The sequence below is a fragment of the Anarrhichthys ocellatus genome, unplaced genomic scaffold (assembly GCF_004355925.1).
Source record: "Anarrhichthys ocellatus isolate YVR2014 unplaced genomic scaffold, GSC_Weel_1.0 scaffold3, whole genome shotgun sequence".
NCBI lineage: Eukaryota > Metazoa > Chordata > Actinopteri > Perciformes > Anarhichadidae > Anarrhichthys > Anarrhichthys ocellatus.
The window spans coordinates 9,030,779-9,050,609 of record NW_022280033.1 but is presented as its reverse complement, the minus strand read 5'-3'; the positions used below and the strand labels follow the sequence as shown (position 1 = coordinate 9,050,609).

Here is a 19,831-nt window from a genome sequence, read left to right as displayed (position 1 = left end):
ATTGACAATACAGTTGAAATTTCCATGTTCTACCACTATTCAGGGTCTTCGTCATTAAAATTGCAATCACGTCTCACAGTTCTTTCTAACCATGTTTTGTCTTGTTGCCTGTTTGTATAAGATGGAGGAGGTGCTTGCCCTTATTTGGAGCTCTGGTCTGATAATCATGATCAGAGGTAAGAGAGCAATTTGAGGGAAACACATGTTAGATTGCCACAGTGGAACATTACACTGGTGCTCTGCATGTAGATGAAAGGTTCTTAGCCGCTGACAGTACAGCAAGCAGGGCCAATAATGACTCTAAGAAGTGAAATAATTACACGCATCCCCACAAATACAGCCATTCCTCACCTCACTGAACACCCCCTCTCTGGGTCTCTCTCTCTCTCTCGTGTTGTGCTTGATGTGTCCTCACGTAGCCCACTGCAACAAGAAGACCCTTGCTGTTATCAGCTATGTTTTAAGGCAGTGTGGGTAATTGTTTGAAGTGTATTTTGGTTTTGTTTCTCGCCTCTTGTATCTTTTATTATTTCCTCAAAACTACTTGTCTCTTTTCTTTCTGTCTCTATTTTCACCATCTTTCCACCTCTCTCCAGTGTGTCAGGCATCCAGACCGGGCTGTGGTTTGGTTTTAGCAAGGCAATGGGCCATGCAGGCCTTTTTTCCCCACGGTGGGCTTCTGAGTGGAGTCTTTGCCCTCACATACGTTCAGTTGGGCCTGCTTTACCCACACTATTGATTGCAGGTGATGTTCTGGACTCAGTCCAGCTGACCTCGAAGGGGAGTCAGATACATCATTGTCCGAAGAGGAACCTCTGGAGACCAGACAGAAGCTGCTCACGTGTTAAGCAGGCTGACTTTGTCCAGCCGCTGAATCTGTCAACAACATGCTTCGGACACAAGTGTCTGAGCTGCTTAGCATGGACCAGTGATTTCAATAGCTAAACAAAAAATAATGTGGATGCTCCACAGACAAACATTCATGCCTCAGCTGCTGTGTTTCCTGAACGACCATCCATGCACAACACAGTCCTCACTTCACCTTTTCCTTCTGCTCGCTAATTAGAAATCTTAATATGCAATAATGTTAACATTGAGTCTAATTTGTGCAGCGTGCATCTTTGTTTCTTACACACCTCAGAGCAATTGATGGATATCCAATGAGACGCAGAGTCCCTGCCAAAGGGAGTAGCTCTGCAGCTTGTGACACATCGCTTAGGCTGGGGGGAAGTACGCCTTAAATTAATTAACATCGGACCTCTCGTAGCTGCTCACTTCTGTAAACAAACATTTTAATACACGGTAATTAATTAAATCTGCCAAGCTACTCTGCCCCTACCATAGATCTCCCTTCATTCTTACTTTCCCTATCTAGTTAAAGAGTTTATTATGTGCTGAGTGAGATGAGGAGTGAATTCACAACTTTGCACAGCACCATCTCTCTAGGACATTTTCTAACTGCAATCTGTTGTGTAATATTGTAATTCTAATCTCCCATTCCTGCCCAGAATTCACATTTCATATGTGGTGAAAGATGTGAGGAGCAAATGTTACTTGGCCTTTGTGAGGAATGGAACAATAAATGGTACGTCGCACCAGTCCTGCCCTCTTTAATAGCTTCTGGGTTCTGGCTGTGAGACAACAAAAAGGTACCGAAGCCTCTTGGGCTACTTTGACCGACTGCAATGAATAATGTTTGGTCAGACAGACAGTCACAAATGTGTTTGTATGACATCCAATATACTGTACTTGTCCACTATGAGTGTGTGTCTTATTTTATGGTCAAGTAAAATGTTTTATTTTCACTAAAAAAGAAAAGGCAGGTTTTATGCAGCCAAACAGAATCAATGTTTTCTACCTTAGAATGATGTTAAACATTAATATACAAGCAGCTGAATTGACTGTACTGCAAGTAGACTCTCCTCGAGTAGATAAATAAAATGTTAATACTTATGGTAATTCTGTAATTAGCCATTGAGTGGAATCTGTAGGCTGACTATATTAGAATACAACTGTGCCAAATATCGATGGATTAAGATGTATTTGGCGAGATTTTTTATTCAAGATTAATAAATTCAAACACTTCAACAAATCCCTCAAATTATCTACAGTGGATAGTTTTGTATTTATCAGAGATGGGGTGAAAAAAAAAAAGATTGCATGAGTTTATGGAAATCCACATCAGCAGGGAATAGATGCAGACTCAAGGGGCATCGCTGCACAGGTAAGCTGCTTTTGGAGGGTTCATGTAAATCCGAAAGTCCAAAAGTCAATTACTGGGGCATCTCAAGCGTGTGTTACTGAAAGACTCTGATGTTTTATTGAAGAGAGGCTTTAATTCATCAGGCTTCTCAGCTCCCTTTCATGCAACTTGCAGAGGGAGAGCAAGGCACCTCCTTCAGATGGCCAGTGTCATATATCACACACACACACACACACACACACACACACACACACACACACACACACACACACACACACACACACAGACAGAAAGAGAGAAAGAACACACACTAATGCCCAAAAACAACTCTCAGGTGGTCTGCTTCACTCGACTGACCAGACCATTACCCCCTACGCACACACACACACACACACACACACACACACAGCCCTCTCAGTACGGACCACACAGACTAAACAAGAAATTCATCCATGCAGCGTACTCTGCTCTTTCTGTGTAAAATTAACATTTCAAACAAGCTGATGACAAATTGTATTCACAGAAAAAAAAAAAAAGAAATGTCGTTCACCTAACTTGCAGCATTGCTGGGCCTTCACATCTGACTAAAGTGTTTTTCTTTTCATGTGATCCACAGCATCTTGGTAGCTCATTTCCTCACAGCTGGTTTAATGTGTTGGGAAGACGGGAGTTATTGTATTGTACTGCCATTCCTATCTGCTGATCACACTGTGTCTCTGTGCTTTATTCCCCCTGGAATATTAATAAACAAATAGTCTTTGTGTGCTGACACAGTCCAATCCCAACAGAACGAGTCCTCGGTCTTAATGTCTCCACAGCTGGATTGAAGGCTGGTGGTGGCATTGCCCAGAGTGAGGCAAGCAGACAGCTTATTTTTCCACTGTGATTAGCCAAACTGTGCTGCTCATATACAAATGGAAATGGGATGTGCATGAGCGTCCCCCTCTCCTTACCCTCTCTCTCCCATCTGTCAAGACAATAGATTTTAATCTTTAATCCATGAGCAGCCATTGAATACTAGAGAATTACAAATTACAGATGTTTTACTGTGGGTTTTTTTTTTGTCCCGCAACACCTCCTGCCCGCTGTCTGCCTCCCTGTTCAGGCCCTTCAGCTACACCTACATGATGTTGACACACAAAGGTGTTCACACATTTGCCACAAACAAATGTGCAGAACAGAGACAGGGAGAGATAGACACACACATACTCACACTCACACACACACACTCACATTACACACCCTCATTCTGTGCCATCATGGTACCATATGACACTGTCATCATTTGGTAATTAAACCCTTGCCGGCTTTAAATATGAAAAGCTGGCAAGAGTTGATGATGATGATACTGGCTGTCGCTCAGCCCAGATTTCCGACAAACCATCCAGACACTAGGCAGGAAACATATTGTCCCATTGTTGTGTTAGTTTGGCCATCCACTTCTCACCGGAGGAGAAGAAAAATTATACAAACTATATATTTGAGGATTCAATTGCTGTTTGGGGATATCATAATTATGTGATGGTGAATGAGATTGGTGAAATTTGCCTGAAAAAGGCTCAAACACATGTGACTTCAGCCCTGGTGTACGGTGTGATAAATGATGGGCACAGCCAAGTTACAGTGGCCTCCGAGTGAGGAGAGGGGGTTGGTGCCAGGGAGACATGGGGGGCATGAAGGGTGAAGGAGGGAGGTTTATTTAATGTTCAGCCCATGAGCAAGTGGGACACTATTTTTAAAAGGGGGGGAGAGGAGGGGTGGAGATGTGGTGTGGTGGGGGTTTTGGAGGATGAAGGGTGGAAGTGCAGGTGAGAACTCTAGCTGTCCGTGGAGAGGAGACAGGAAGAGAGGGTTTGAAGATACATACTCCACCATTAACCTGACTCCCCCACCGCACACACACACACACACGAATACACACCACACACACTCGCTCCCTTTCAGCCCCCTGGCAATCTTGGACAGAGTAGATACCACTGACCAGTCTAATGGACTATGCCATAGGATCTCTCTCCCCCACAACGCCGTCCAACCAAAATCACTCCTCTCCCTCAATTTTCAATCTGCCTCTCCTGCAGACTCCGGTCATAACCCGTAAATGTGGTGTGCGCCTCTGAGAAGAGCTTAGGTTCCATTACTGACAGCCCACACAGCTTTATGGCCATTTAAGCTTCTCGATTTGGGTTCCTCCTATTTCGGATGTTCCTGCAGACCCCCAGTGTGTCGCCTGAACAGATAGAGGGAGAAGAAAAAAATACTTATTAAGATCATTAATGACGAGAATACCAAAGCAGACGCAGCTCTTACTGCTGGAAATGTCTTTTTAATACTCTCAGCAATAAACAGTAACACTGTAAAAACAACACAACAGCGTGTCATTGTGTGTGTGTGTGTGTGTGTGTGCGTGTGTGTGCCACCCAAGCTTGTGAATTAGCATAAATTAAACACGTTGGTAGTTTTTTGTAGGTTGTGGATTATTATTGAGAACATTTCATATAAATGAGCTGTATTTTAAAATATGAAGTTGTGCACAACATATTGGTTTGAATAGTTTTAATTAACTCAACAAATGTATAGCTGTATATATATATATATATATATATGTATATATATATATACATATATGGCTTTTTTTAGTCCATATTTGTGCAGTTTTTTTCAGTCATAAAGGTGAAATAATATATTTTTGATATAAGATTATGCATCTAAATTCTGGATGCTTTGATCTGATATTTCAGTTCCGATACCACTACGATATGGGCTTTAGGTATCGGCCGATGAGTATCCGATAGCAGTGTTAAATTAATAAGCTGTACGCCTCACTGTGTGGAAGAGACTGGTATCATGCCTGACTCAAACATTGCTTTCCTTTCTAAAACTAAATATAACAAATAAATACATAAATATAAATACCCTGAATTGTTATTCATTGAAACAATGGTATCCAATACCCAATTGGCCCGGATATCAGCATCAGTATTAGTACATCTCTAATTGAAATGACTGAATAGAAATTGACATTAATGTGCACCTTTCATAAGAAGATCTGATGTTTTAAAAAACAGACAGCACTCAAAGTAAGCTCCTCTTCAAATAACATTTTAGTAGGAGTAAGTAAAGAACAAGTCTTTTTAAGCTGAGTATCTTGGATCTAAAGTGTTCCATAATATCCATTACTGGTCCTTGGTCCAGTGGCAGCCTTATTACCATTTCTGAACTTCAAGCACTGTGAAGAGTCTTATGATACAAAATGTTTGTTAAATAGCCGATAGAGAAGCTATAATCTTTTAATGTTGAATTTTATAGCTTTACCACGCTCTGTCGTTCTTGTGGATATTGTAATATTGCATTTTTACTGGTTATTCATCTGTTAATGTTCCAGTTACTAAGTTTTATACTCTCCCTTATACTTTTTTTTGATATTCCCTCACACTGTTAAACACATAGAGAAAGTTTCATCTTTATATATGTGATATCTGACTGGACTAAATCTCTTGAGAGGAGCCCTTTGAGAAAACTGTTTTAGAGCCAATGGTCGAGGTGTTTGATCAGAAAAAATAAACATCTGTGGAACCTCAGAATAACAGATGTGATCGGACTGCTATGACAAAGTACACTTGAATTAACATCTGAAAATTAATTAATAAGTATTAATTGATTTCTGGATTGTCACTCTTGCATTCTGTATTCCTTTTTCCCACTGCCCCCACCACTACTGTTCTGTGTGTGTGTGTGTGTGTGTGTGTGTGTGTGTGTGTGTGTGTGTGTGTGTGTGTGCGTGTGTGTGTGCAGAAAGGGAGAGAGAAAGAGAGAGAGAGAGAGAGAGAGAGAGAGAGACTTTCTAATTTTCTAAATGATAACCATTATTCAGTGTTGTCATTAGTCTTCACATGAACGTGTCATAGCTTAACCATACAATTAAATGAATCTCGATTTAATAAATCATTATTATCGATTTTCGGTGTCACAAAAGGCAGTGTTCATGATGGGACATCTTTGGGCATCTAAACTTCATGACGTCTGTCTGCTGATGATTTCCATGCATGTATTATTTCTGTTACAAAAATTGACGTTAATAATTTCATAATATTTTAATAATATTGAACAAAATGTAAGTGTTTAATAGACTGGGAACACTATACTCAACCACAAACCAACTCAATACATTTCCTGTAAATTAACTTTAGCTTTTTCAAAGAAATAGTAGATTAGGTAGCCTACTTGATATCAAGTTTAAAAAAAATAAAAAATCCATAGTGAATGCAAAATATGATGTGCTGAGTCCAACACTACTTCAGCTTTTTCAATACTAAAATCTACTAAAAATACTAAAACACAAGCAAGTTGTAGGCTACACGTTCTTTTAATTCAGCAGCTGCAACGCTATGTGTTCTTTGATTTCCATTTTGCTTTTCTTCCTTTATCAATTCCTAGTTCGTCGGAGCAGGGTTGTTTCCGCTTTTTGTTGTCGCCTAAACCGTTTAGTTTTGGATGATCGGTCAAAGATTCTGACAACCAGCGGGGAGAAGCACGACGCCCAGCCGGGGAGGGAGCGCAGGAGGCCGGACAGATCTACTGGGCTGCATCGGAGAGACGCACCATTAGACAAGAGGAGAGCCATGCCTCACAGCGCTGGTCGACCAGGTAGGATTTCTCCCTCTGCCTCATACTAATGCCAGTGTTTGTTTGCAGGTATGTTGTTTGCACTGTGTGGGACAAAACTGTGAGGAGGCTCCCTGCTTACACGTCTGGATTTTATTTTTGTATTTTCTTTAAATCAAACAAAGCATAGTGTGCTTTTTCTTTCACATGGCGCAGTGACTTCATGCATTTACACGTTTTTTTTGCTATTGTGCAATGTCAGAAATTAAGTTCAAGATTGATATAATTATTATTATAATTATTATTATTGTCGTTGTTGCAAATAATTGTTTAATAGTCTATTAACATCAGCTAAGCTTGGGGCTGTAATTGAAAAACATAGATCACAATCTAATTCACCTCTCAATTTTGGGTTTAGATGGGAAGATCAATGGAAAACAGTTGTAATGATCTAATTAATTATGGCAAAATTAAAAGCAAGTACAAAATCAATCTGTGATGGTGTCGAGGATAGAGTCAAATTGATATCCATCTGCTCCCGTTATAAAGCACATGAATAAGCAATCTAAGGACGCAGCTGATATCCTGCAGTTTGGCATAGCCTTCCCATATGGCTTTGGTGTCAGGAGACACCAAATCATTGTGGGGTTTTATAAGTGACTCCCGATATGACGCGGGTGTTTTGGTTAATAGGGAAAAAATATATACAGGGAGTTGTATCCAGAATTACAGTTTTCAAAAAAGTAGCTGTTAATTACAAGAGTTGCGAGTGAAAGACTTAGATGCATCAGCAGGTACGTTTTCTTAGACACCTGGGTGTCCTCAATGAGAGAGTTGCGTTTATAAGGGCGTCATCTTGTGCAGATTGAAATAGCTAATATTTTCAAAAAAGCGAACGAATCTATCAATAAAATGACAACAAACCAACATCTATACACACATGCTTGAACAGGACGAAACGCTTTACACATTCCAAGTCAAACTTTGAACTTAATCTATACAGTGTTGTAGTGGCTCCCAAACTGAGGTCAGGAGACCTTAGGGGTCCTCAAAATATCCCAAGTCATTGCCAGTAAAAATGCAACAAAATGTCAAATTTCTATTTATCTTTTATTTTACACTCTAACAGCAACTTCCTACAAACATTTATTTCAGATCAAATAAATATCCAATTATTTTTTGAATCAGCGAAGGTGGGTGATCAGGGACCCTGAACATGTCTGGGAGCCCCTGCATCGTCTAAAACACGCAGTAAAGACACAACAGGAAGATAACAAACAGCAATATTGATTGTTGACGAGGACGCACGTTACAGGCCATATGTCTCAAAAAACGGAAGAAAAGGATTTGTTTTGTCCTCCGAGGAAATTCATCATCCTCCCCTCCCTTCTTCTCCGCTCTGTCCCACCTCAATATTGCTATTAAAATATCAACAACAAATTATTATTTATTATTATTATTATTATTATTATCATTATTATTATTATCAGTTTGGCCTTATTTTATTACTTCGTATTTACAATGAGAAATGTAATTTTTTAAAGGAAACACGAATCAGAGCACAGGCTTATTATCTATTAAAAACAGCATAGGTTTAGAAGTGCCGGAAATATATTACAGCAAACTGATTTTATTGTGTGTGACAACTGGGCCGAGGCTCTTTAATACAATGCAGGCAACAAAAAAAATCGAAAACAACAATCGCATTGGGTTCTTGGTGGATGTGGTTTTAAAAGGGGGTGAAGTCGGGACTAACAGTTTCTTAATTATCACGCCGTTTGTTTTTCTGTAGTACTTTGACACGGGGACGTCATCGTAGCAGTGCAGGAGAGGAGAGGAGAGGTACGGGGGGCAAATCGGGGTGTTGTGGGGGAAATAGCAGCAGCTTTAGGGCAAAAGTGCACTGACGTGTGAAATTACAGCCCATGGTGCTACATATTGTACCAGAAGCTCCCTCCCCAAAAAAAGCAGAAACAATAAGAGGAATCGTCCTCAAACTTGTCCAGAGGGCAGCTGGACGCAACACGGAGTCCTGTGCCATGAAGTCCACACACCCTTTAATTAACAGATTATTAATATGATTAGTATAATATTAATAATAATAATATTAATAATAATAATAATATACTGCTGTGTCTTTTAACAACAAATACTTCCATCCAAGTAAATGAAAGAAGATTGTAGTTTTATACATCACGTTGGATAACTTTAGTAAAAAACTCCACATTGAAACACTGTGATATCATCAGTGCATAGAGCTCAATCTGACAGTATTATGCTGAGAAAACTGCTGCTAATTTAGCTAAACAGCAGTCACTTATAGACGTACAGACGTTAGTGGTAACCTCATGCTATAACCATTAGAATGTGCACTTTTAAAATCTATGAATCTTCATTGATTGTTGAGCGTTTTTCTCTTTGTTTCCGTTTTGATTGAGTTCTACCGGAAGAGCTTAAGAGCGCATACTACAGCTACAGTAGGTTCCCCCCCCCTCCCCAACCTTTGACCCGGCCAGCCCCAGCAGCACCAGCCTACCTGCCTGCTTGCTGCTGCTGCTGCTGCCTGTGTGAGCACAGCGGGCTGTGTAACCTACTGTGTGAGCGCCATCTACAGAGCGATGCTGCACACAGGCGGTGAGTGCATGATGATTATGATGATGATGATGATGATGATGATGGTGGCCTACTGACTGACTCTTCCCTCTGCAGGCTGCGAGCTCACCTTGCGCACATCCTGTCTGACCACACACGGATAACTGCAGTCATGGTGGACCGGAGGCAGCTTTTTAGTCACTGGAAATTGGTTTTGCATCGTTATGCTGAACTCACAACATGGAAAGACTTCTTTGTTAAAGAGCGTTGTTCTGGTTGATTTAAGAACAGGAAGCTATAGTGCAATGAGAGGCTGCTGTAAAAACACAACACGTTTTCTAACATAAAAGAGAATTTATTACAAAAATGTAATATTGGCAAAAGATGACTTAACTGTGGTATTTGAGATTTTACCCAGAGGCTAAGTGGGTTACTGGGCCGCCAGTTGAAGGATTAGTTCAATGATATTGATATTTAAATAGCAAGAAAAAAATAGAGAATCTATGGACTCGATTTGTTTAAATATCTTGAATTAGGCTCAACAGTATCACTTTAAAAATAACCACAAAAGCATTCCCATGTGAGTCCCAGTCTCATCATGTGTTTCTATTGGGAGTCCTTCACATGCAAACATTTGAGAAGCGTCGCTTTTAAACAACATACACATGCCTGACAGTGCTTTGCCTCTCTTCTACCCCCTGCTTTTAATTTCCTTAATTCTTCACCCGAAAGCCTCATCATTTCCCATTTCGTCTACCTCCCCTTCCTGGCTGTCGGATGCAGGGACCTCCTCATTTGAGCTGCAGGTTTTTACGTGGGCGAATCACAAAGTGTTGGAATCTATTGCCTTTGTCTGACAAGTCATCCATCTCTATGCGAGGGGATCTGTGGGATGGAGGTAGAGGAGGAGGGGGTGGGGGTGATCTGTGGGACTGCAGCTTTTAGAAACAGACACACAAGGAGAGGGGTTTCATTCTCAGCCCAAAGCTTCGCTCAGGCACAGCCCATTCCGGAGGAGAGGGGGACACACTGCTCTGTACTTCGCCGTGTCCATGTTGTTGTCATCTCCGCCCCTATCTGATTAAACCACAGCCCGCCTTGCCTGCGCTCCACTCCGTCAGAGGAGAAGGATTCTTTTTCGGCCACAGATTCCTGAGCCGGACCCGTGGAGACTTCAGCTACTCTTTTTTTGTTTTCCTCATGATGTCCTATAAACGCAAACAGTGACCCGGTTTGAGTCAATGTTGCCGCGACTGGTGCGCTCTGCACACGCCTGGGTCATGCTCTGCACCTGACCGCCCTTCTGCGAGACTTTTGAGTTTAGACTTGAGCAGGAGGAAAAACTTAGCATCGCCACGAGAAGTTGTCCACCGCTGCGGACTCTTCGCACACGGACTGTTGTAAACGCCAAATTATAAATTCTTGCTTCTTTTTTTTTTTTTTTTACCTTTAAAGCTGCATCACAGAGGCGAAACGGCGACCTCAGTCGATTACCTTTCTTTCCTTTGCTATCCAATGGATATTCACTGCAAAGCGGACCCCTTCTCGGCGATGCACCGTGAGTATAGAATTAGTTTACAGACAGCAGCATTTCTGTGTTGTGAGTTTAATTCCTGCACATATTCGGTCGAAGGTGTTTTCAATGACTGCGGTCTAGTTTACACAGAAAACATGCAGTTAGAAATGTTTTGAGATGCTTTATAACCAATAGGCCTATATATTTGTTTTATTTTCTTTCCATTTTCAGTCCATTTGGCAACGTTGTATTACTATACTGAAGATGAACACAGCTCTCAAATATTGAACATGTTAGTATCGTAAGTCATTTTCCAAAACCTTTGAAACATTAGCAACTTTTGCTAGACGAGTTATTTAAAAATAGATGTATTGACGCATACTTGAAGTTTGGTAATACATTATGGAATACGGCGCAGAGAAAAGTGTTTTCAAACATGTCTGGCTTATTTTAAGAGCACGTGGGTCACTGAAGAGTTTTATTTTTGTATTCGTTTTGTAAAGCTTTTTTTTGTTGAATCAAAAGGACGAAATGTGAGCCGGTTTGAGCAACATTCACTTTAAAGGGACATACTAGAAACTCATCAATTTAAATACAAAGCTTTTATTACCTGTGAAATTACAGTTAGGCGTCTTTAAAACAAGAGCACGTTGTGTGTAAATGGATGTAAACGTGTCACTCTATCTCTTACTCTAGATTTAGGTGGTTAAGAATAAAACTAACACAGTTGCTCTGTTAATTTTCTTCATGCTTTCTACTCCATACGATAGGGGTAAAGAAGACCCGGGCTGCTATACATTATTTATTACTCCTCATTCGCACCATCCGCGTTTGTAATATGAGTTATCAAAGCTCATTTTAATTATTTACAATAATTGTGCGAGGAAAATTAAACAGGTTGAAACACAATATCTGCGACATGTGTTAGGCTGCAGTGGAGGAGGTGCTCTTGGAATATATTGCCTATTGCCAATGTACAGGGAGAGAGGAGTTTTATTTTTATTTTAGTGGTATCAAAAGAGCCAGTGAGGTATATTTTATGTATTATGTAATTATACATGTTGTTTGTTTCATTTCATATTTTGTGTAATATGTGTAAGTAAATGTAGTTGAATTTAACTCTCTCTCAGTTTCTACCATTATTATTATTATTCTTATTATTCTTATTATTATTACTGTTACTATTTTTCCATTATTATTATAGTTACTATTAGAATTATTTAAAATCCCACAGATTTCATGTACAAACAAAGATTATTGGCCAAAATTAAAATGTGTGTATATGCATGTCCATTATACTGTATGTGTGTATGGTAATATGTTTTATAATTTTAGACTAAAAAATAACTAAATGAAACATCCCAGAAAAATAAAAGAAACCAAAATGAATCCACATGAAGAGAGACCGTGTCTTCTGCAGGTATGTAATGTTATGCTCCCCTGTGCTGCTGTTGTGTCCCACGCAGGGCACGGCGGTGTGAACCAGCTCGGCGGGGTGTTTGTGAACGGCAGACCCCTCCCGGACGTGGTGAGGCAGCGGATCGTGGAGCTGGCCCACCAGGGCGTGCGTCCCTGCGACATCTCCAGACAGCTACGGGTCAGTCACGGCTGTGTCAGCAAAATCCTCGGCAGGTAAAAGGGGGGATCCGCGACCAACAGAGCCCTATGTGTGTCAAACATCAATCTTCTATAGCTCGTATATGCGCACCAAGCTCTATTTCAGCCTCAGCCATCGGTTATATAGGCAGGTCATTTTTTTTTTTCTTCCTTTATCTTTTTTTTTTTTGCTTGAACACAGCAGTTCTGCGTCCGAGATTTTCTATCCATCACCTGCAGCCTTGCAAGAGAGAAGTATCATAATCATGAAATACATTTTCGGAGGAAAGTTTACAGCTAAGCATTGGGGATAAAAAAATATCTGAGAGGAATGTGAGGCTGTATTAATATTATAGGAGACTGGAGGTGATTTAAGTGTATAAAGTAGCTCGAGGTAACTTAACAAGTCTATACACGAATTAGAATATAAAAAACACACAATCTATACGGCCATGATAAACTCACATTTGAGTATCAAAATCTTTTAGAAAAATACCACAAATACACACTTTACGTTCCTATATTTTCCATCAGTGTAAAAGATATACTATAAACCTGATCGATTAGATCTACGTCATTTTTTACTTCAGAGCACAAATGCTGTGAGATAATATTTTGAAATATATTTTTTTCAGCTATCAGAAGGCATTTCAGAGGTATTTCATTTCACACACACTGAATGTTTGTCACCAACATTTACCAATAGGTCATGGTGGCATGTCGTGCATGCTATACTGTATAGCTCATGGAGACTGGAAATGAGGTCCAAACTGTGCTTTTACAGCTAAACTGTCCTTTGTTCTGTCCGTCTCACTGCTTATATTGTGTGATTTTAATTACACTGCTTTTCGTTGGAAAAAATCCGCTCTGTTCACCTTCCAGCTGACACTCCATTAGGCCCATATAACAGCACCTTTCCACACCAATTATTAGATTAAAGCCGCCATCATATTTGTAGGTATTTATTTGCCCTATGTAACAGAAGGTCGGTGGAGATTTATTTACACACAAACGATATTTAAGCCACCTTTCCCATCAATCAGACTGGATTGTTGAATTAAGGAGGGATCCATTCAGGAACGCTCACTCTGTCCCCATGCAGGTACTATGAAACCGGCAGTATTAAACCCGGAGTCATTGGTGGCTCCAAACCAAAGGTTGCGACTCCGAAAGTGGTGGATAAAATTGCTGACTATAAGCGCCAGAATCCAACCATGTTCGCTTGGGAGATAAGGGACCGACTACTGGCTGAGGGCGTCTGCGACAACGACACAGTCCCCAGCGTTTCATCCATCAACAGGTAGGTGGAAAAAAACTGATTTCCTTTTTTTGTTTAATCATTAAAAGCATGCCGAAACGCATAATTTATCCCCGAAATTCTTTCCAAATGTGTGCATTCAAAAATGTCGGAGTGAGCCAAATACAAAAATACAATAAAATGAGAAACTGGATAAATAATCTCTGAAATGAGCAGATAGCTATTTCACCGTATAGGAGACTGAACTATAGAGTCAGTCCCAGTCGAGTCTATCCGGGTGGTCTCACTCGTGCAATTCAATCTCCGGTGCGGCCCTACAACACAGCCAGCGCGGGAGCTGAGGCTGGGGCCACGAAGAATCACATCTGTCTCGATAAAAACCGATCAATACCGCGTAACCAGATCCAGAGGCGGGAGGAAATACCCAACAAAGTCGTTCAATACGCGGACCACACTGCGACAGAGGCGGCAGCAGCCTCTTTATTGCCAACCAATTGCTCTGTTTTCCAACACCGAGGTGAATGTGGAGCGACAACACATCACATATTTAGGCTTGGTTGGACAATTCTAAATGATTCCGATTTTAATTACATTGTACTGTTCTAGTGATACTTATAAATAAAAAGTATCATGAGTATTATTAGAGTATAAGAAGAATGCATAGACATAGATAAATCCTCGTCTAAAACAGTGTTGATCTGTGGGTAAATGGACTATAAAAGAGTTTCTGTTCCACTGAAGCAGCTAAAGCAGCAGACACCCTACACCTTTGCCTTTCCACATGAAGCGGGACAGCGTGGACAAAGTATCTTTAGACAGAAGACGCCGGTGAAAAGATCCAGTGCATGTGTGCAAAGTGAAAAAAGCCCCATAGAGCCATGCGAGTGATGAACTTTGGTTAGGAGGCACTGTTCCAGAGAGCTGGTCATCGGCATTACATTTTAATGAGCTGAAGAGAGTCTCATAGCACATCCAGCTAAATGCAGGAGATGTATGGATCTTTAAAAAAAATTTAAAAAAAGAAGAGAAAGAAATATAAAATCAGGCTGTTATGGAAATTATGGTTTCAACAGGTTTTGGCTTTTGGCGCCTTTCACCTGTTGTTCCTAAAACCAAAAGAAAATGTATTTAAGGGTGCGAGGAGGCAAGGTTTAATGTTTTACAATTAGAAAACATTTCTGACCAGCTGCTGGGTTTGAGCTGTGTGCAACAGCACTATTAGGAGAAATGTTTTCCTTTGAAACGAAGTTAGCCTGCACGTTAATAATTAACATCAGGGCTTGTGGCAATGCACAAAACTGCATTTTAAATTCTTAAAACATTGCCTCACAAATCACAACATAACAAGCAGCAGGTTTTTGCTCTTGAATTATTAACCCACCATGTATATTAGCATTGAAAAAAAGGTTAATTGATATTTATTTTACGTCATATACAAAAAAATTATGAGTATTTAAAAATGTTTCTAAAATCTAACCTTCACTCAAGGAATAGTAAACCATAATGTTCAGGCTATTTTTTAATGTCTACAGTTGTTTTGGATTGTCACTGTTGCTGTTGAAGGAGGATTGGTAAAGACAAGGAAGAAAGTGAGAATGAGAAGCACAGGAGGAGGCAGGCAGGGGGAGAGAAAGGCACAGTGGACCCCTGGTGGTCTCTGTAGTTAAGGGGCTGACCTCTGCTCTGTTGACTTAAGAGGATGTCCTGGCTTTAAACACATTTTTCCTGCATGAATTATTAAAGATTACACAGAGGCTGGGTTGCACTTTGTTTTGTTGCCGCAGAGAGGCAACATGCCCAGTGGACACAGGCGTACCCATAAGGTCCTAAGCGACTTTCAATCATATTGATCCACATCTTTCTTTGGGATTTTCTTTTTCTTTTTTACAACACCCAAACACCAAAGTCGTTAATTCACCTATCCAAATTGTTTATTCAATATCAACAATATAGACTTGAAACAAAGTCCTTGAATTTATGAGGCTCCCTTGAGTCATGAGGTCAGATAACTGTTGTGGTGAGATGTTAGAAATTCAAATAAAATATTGATGTGTGTTTTCTGAAGGAGGCTGCTAGCCTTTGTTGCCCTGCCTGAAGGAGAGAGTATGGAGGACACATGAGATAGTGAGGGGAATGAAAAGAGTCTGATGTACATTTTTGCCCCCGAGGAAGTTAACCCCATAGCTGCCTGATTCAGAATTGATAGCTCATTGCTGGATGCTGCATGTGAACGTCGCTCGCCTCATCTGCAGTCTGTAAAAGTCTGTTTTTGTCACACTTCTCGAGTGAGAGGGCTTCCATGTGGGATTTCTGTCAGTGCACAACGCTGCCTGTTATTCAATGATCTTGCGTTCGTCTGTCAATCAAAAGATTACCATAGTCATGGTTTAATGTAATGCGATCATGTCCCATAACAGCTAAATCTGAGCTTGTCAATATTCCACTGTACCTTTACAACAATACTCAATTTTACAAATGTAAAAATTGTTTTAAAAAATTTCAGATTATTGTGACAATTATTTTTTTTACTTATGTATTTCAGAGTGCACCACAGATTAAAATACATCGTCTGTGGCAGTGGTCTCGGGCTGGGCCAAAAAGACACTATTGCTTCCCTGTCACATATAATTTATAGATCACCATTTGCATTTGCTGTTCCTCTCCACCATTTGTCGTCAACTTTTCTATCCCGGAGTCCCAATCAATGGGCTCTGATCCTCAGTGAGCCTGGAGGATTCCTGTGTGCTACACTGAGCAACAAAAAGACCAAAAACTAAAACAGACACCGGAGAGGTGACAGAGAATACAGGAGGGGGGGGATAAAGAAATTAAATGGAGAAGAGTGAAGACAGAAAGAAGGAAAGACAGAGATGAGGGGTTTGAAACACAGGCATTGTAAAGTACAGTAAAACGGAGAGCACATTGGACAGCGGAGTAGAAATGAGAAAAGAGGATGAGGTTGGGAGAGAGCGGAGTGAAAGATCAGGTTTGAGCAATGGAGAGAGAAAAGGGAGAGCGAGGAGAGAAGAGAGAGTGGGGAGCAGAAGAGGGAGATTATTAGAGTTGGCCAGGTAGAGCCAGTGAAGCTGATCATTGAGGTGAATTGATGTGATTTCATGCTTTGTTTGCAAGATCATTCAGACCAAAGTGCAATGAAGACTTTCCCGCCACATCACATCTTACGGGTATGGGGACTTTATCATATTTCTAACCTCAGAATCCAGCTAGATTGAATCCACAATCTCAGGGGCAGCCCCCATTCAGCCTCACACAGGAGAGGAGAGATTGCCCCTAAAGCCCTGAGATTGGCTATTTGTGACAGGGGCCCGAATATGAGGATACAAGCGCCCCCATACGATGGCGCACTTGTACATTCATGGGCGTAAGTGGACGTGATGTGCCGTGTTCGAGTGTCCCAGGGCATGGCGGGCTGGTGTGAAATCTCCATGCTCTGGAAGCAGTATTGATTGATCCGTGTCTGTTGTTCACTTTACCAGGATTATCCGCACCAAAGTCCAGCAGCAATTCCACCCGTCCCCTGACGGATCTGTTACGCCTCTGTCCACGCCCGGCCACACCATAGGTAAGCGCAATTGAAGCTACGCACAGACATCGGGGCTGCTGGAACAGGAAATAAACACCTAAACCTGAACACATACAAGCCTTTTCACATACACATGCACTGGAATAAACACACAAATGAGACACATGCGTACAGTACAAACACTAACTCCGCTTTCTCTGTCAGTGCCCAGCACAGCCTCGCCCCCTGTGACCAGCGCCTCCAACGATCCCGTAGGATCCTACTCCATCAACGGCATTCTGGGTATCCCCCGCTCCAACGGCGAGAAGAGGAAACGAGACGATGGTAAGGGAGACACATAAGATCCCTTTGTTTTCCATCCTTTTAATTCTCTCCATCACTCGTCTCCTACTTTTTTTCCCTCCTGTGTGTGAAGAAGATGGCATTTATGACAGCGCTGCAGCCAAGTGTGTTCCTATGTGCTGTCTCCAGTGACTTGTTATGTTGTATATCAGGCAGGGCGGGTGTTGAGAGAGTGTTGCGATTCAATCAGCTTTTTGATGCCCTGCGTCTTACCATACGCCTACAGAGCTGCATCTCAATTTTATACCATGTTTAGACGTACTGTAGATATCCCATATAGCTGTCATACAACTCTAATCCCCCTTGGCCTCGATACTATCAGTTAAATACAAGTCATTTAATATCCTGCACTATAAAGATACATTCTTTACTGAAATATATTTTATTCTGAATAGCAGTAAAACATTCAATCACAAAGTATTTTTGTAAGACAGTATACTAGTGTATAGGGCAAGAAAATAGCCCTAGATATGCTCCAAGATTAAGTGGAAGCCTATCCGGTCTAAGCCAGAATTTCTCATTCCTAGGCAAGGCAAGAGAGTGGACACACTGCCTGAGGGCTAATAGATTATCGGTTTTGCAAACAATTGGCTTTTTTAATGCCTATGAATTAACATGTCCCCGGTGGAGGCCTGAACAGGTGTAGGAACAGACCGGTGGAGGCAGGGAGGGGGCTGCGCGTGTGTTTGTGTGTGTGTGTGTGTGTGTGTGTGTGTGTGCACATGTGTGATTCTGTTGTGCTGCTTTGAGGTGGCTGATGGGATGAAATGGTTGAAAATGATCTCAAAGAGCACTCATCAATTTTTATGTTTCTGTCTCTTTAGTTCTCTGGACTGGCAACCACATGGACGGAAGGAAAATAGGACATTGTAAGTTGAAGTTAGACAACCTTCTCTTTTGCTTTGATCAATCTGATCACAATACTTTCCTCTCAATTACTGTTTCTGCTCTTCCAGGGTTCTGAGTTTGTGGGGACGAGGCGGGGAAGATTTTTCCAATAAATAATCTCCTGAGAAATTAAAATGAATTAAGCTAAAGTGACTGTGGAAAATCATATTTTCCATGTAATTGCATGCAGGTCAATATGCAGAAATGTACAGTGTTGCTGATTTAATATTTTTACCAGGTAAAGATATCTGTGGATTTCAAACAGCAAGATGCAGTTTATTGTAAACTTATTTGTTTTAATAATTCTAAAATTAGCATTTTGCCTTAATTTGGACTGTTATGTCAGGAGACCCACTTGTGATTAATTATTCATGGTCATTTTCAATTGTCCACATTTTTTAAGATAATTGCAGCATTGCTGTTATTTTACAAAACAAAACTGCAGGCGGACCACCTGCCTGAGCTAGTTAAGACTATACGTCACAGCAGAAAGTTACCTGCTGCAATGTTACCAAGTCAAAGTAATCGAATTAATACATACATATATAGTGCATACATAACTGGGTAAATAGATAAGTAAGTAAATTAATAAATTAAAATGTTCTACAAATGACTCACTGGACAGTGTTGCATGTCTGTAAACCAATCAAAGATTTTAAACGTCACATGTTTGTGCCCACATTGTGATACTTTGACCAAAATCAACATGAAACAAAGCATTGCACAGTGCTTGTACTGCTGGTGTTGTGATGATGGTGGTGGCCTTTAATCCCAGTGTGGCTGAAGTCAGCGGTTGCCCTTTGAGGAAGAAAAAGGTCCCCATTACTGGAGGGCTGTAGAGATAATGTAGTGTGACACGCGTTATGTACACCGGGTCCTCGTAAGACGAGCTTCAGGGACATAGGTGCCATAAGAGCCATTAATCTGTCCTCGTCATGTGTTATTGCAAATTAAAAGTAGCATGTAACATTGGACGGCTTCGAGTGAAGATGGGAGGAGGTGAAAGACAGATAAAGGAGCAGCAGAATGAGAGGGAAAAAAGTGGTTTTATGACGGAAGGAGGGAATAAGGAGGTTGTGGTGGCCTCAATGAGAGTTGAGCAAGAGTTTGTTTTAAGATTTGTGCATGCATGCATCTACAGTGTACACACCTGTGCACGGAAATGTGTGTCTGTTAAGTGTGGCTTCAGATGCTCCTCGCACTGTGAACATAGTGACATTTAAAAGAATTTGCAATTCTGCAGAGAAAAGCTATTAATTCACAAATCAACATGTCCCCTATCCCCCCCTC

The 19,831-nt window shown here is 40.9% G+C and overlaps 1 protein-coding gene and 1 long non-coding RNA gene across 7 annotated transcripts in view; one reads left to right on the top strand and one right to left on the bottom strand.

Moving 5' to 3' along the window:
- LOC116380107 (uncharacterized) overlaps positions 1-19,831 on the bottom strand; it is a 91,181-nt gene that overhangs the window by 9,990 nt on the left and 61,360 nt on the right. The gene's annotated exons all lie outside the window — the stretch shown is intronic.
- The window catches only part of pax2a (paired box 2a), a 29,283-nt gene continuing 19,823 nt past the window's right edge, over positions 10,372-19,831 (top strand). For 2 of the 5 annotated variants that reach the window (XM_031842026.1, XM_031842013.1), the window contains exons 1-6: positions 10,372-10,955; positions 12,368-12,545; positions 13,612-13,809; positions 17,265-17,350; positions 17,516-17,635; positions 18,478-18,522. In XM_031842026.1, the coding sequence (XP_031697886.1) occupies positions 10,913-10,955; positions 12,368-12,545; positions 13,612-13,809; positions 17,265-17,350; positions 17,516-17,635; positions 18,478-18,522 (670 nt within the window). In that variant the 5' untranslated portion in view covers positions 10,372-10,912. Of the gene's footprint in view, positions 10,956-12,367; positions 12,546-13,144; positions 13,166-13,611; positions 13,810-17,264; positions 17,351-17,515; positions 17,636-18,477; positions 18,523-19,831 lie in introns of all 5 variants that reach the window. The other 3 variants (XM_031842008.1, XM_031842000.1, XM_031842020.1) reach the window with 3 other exon arrangements.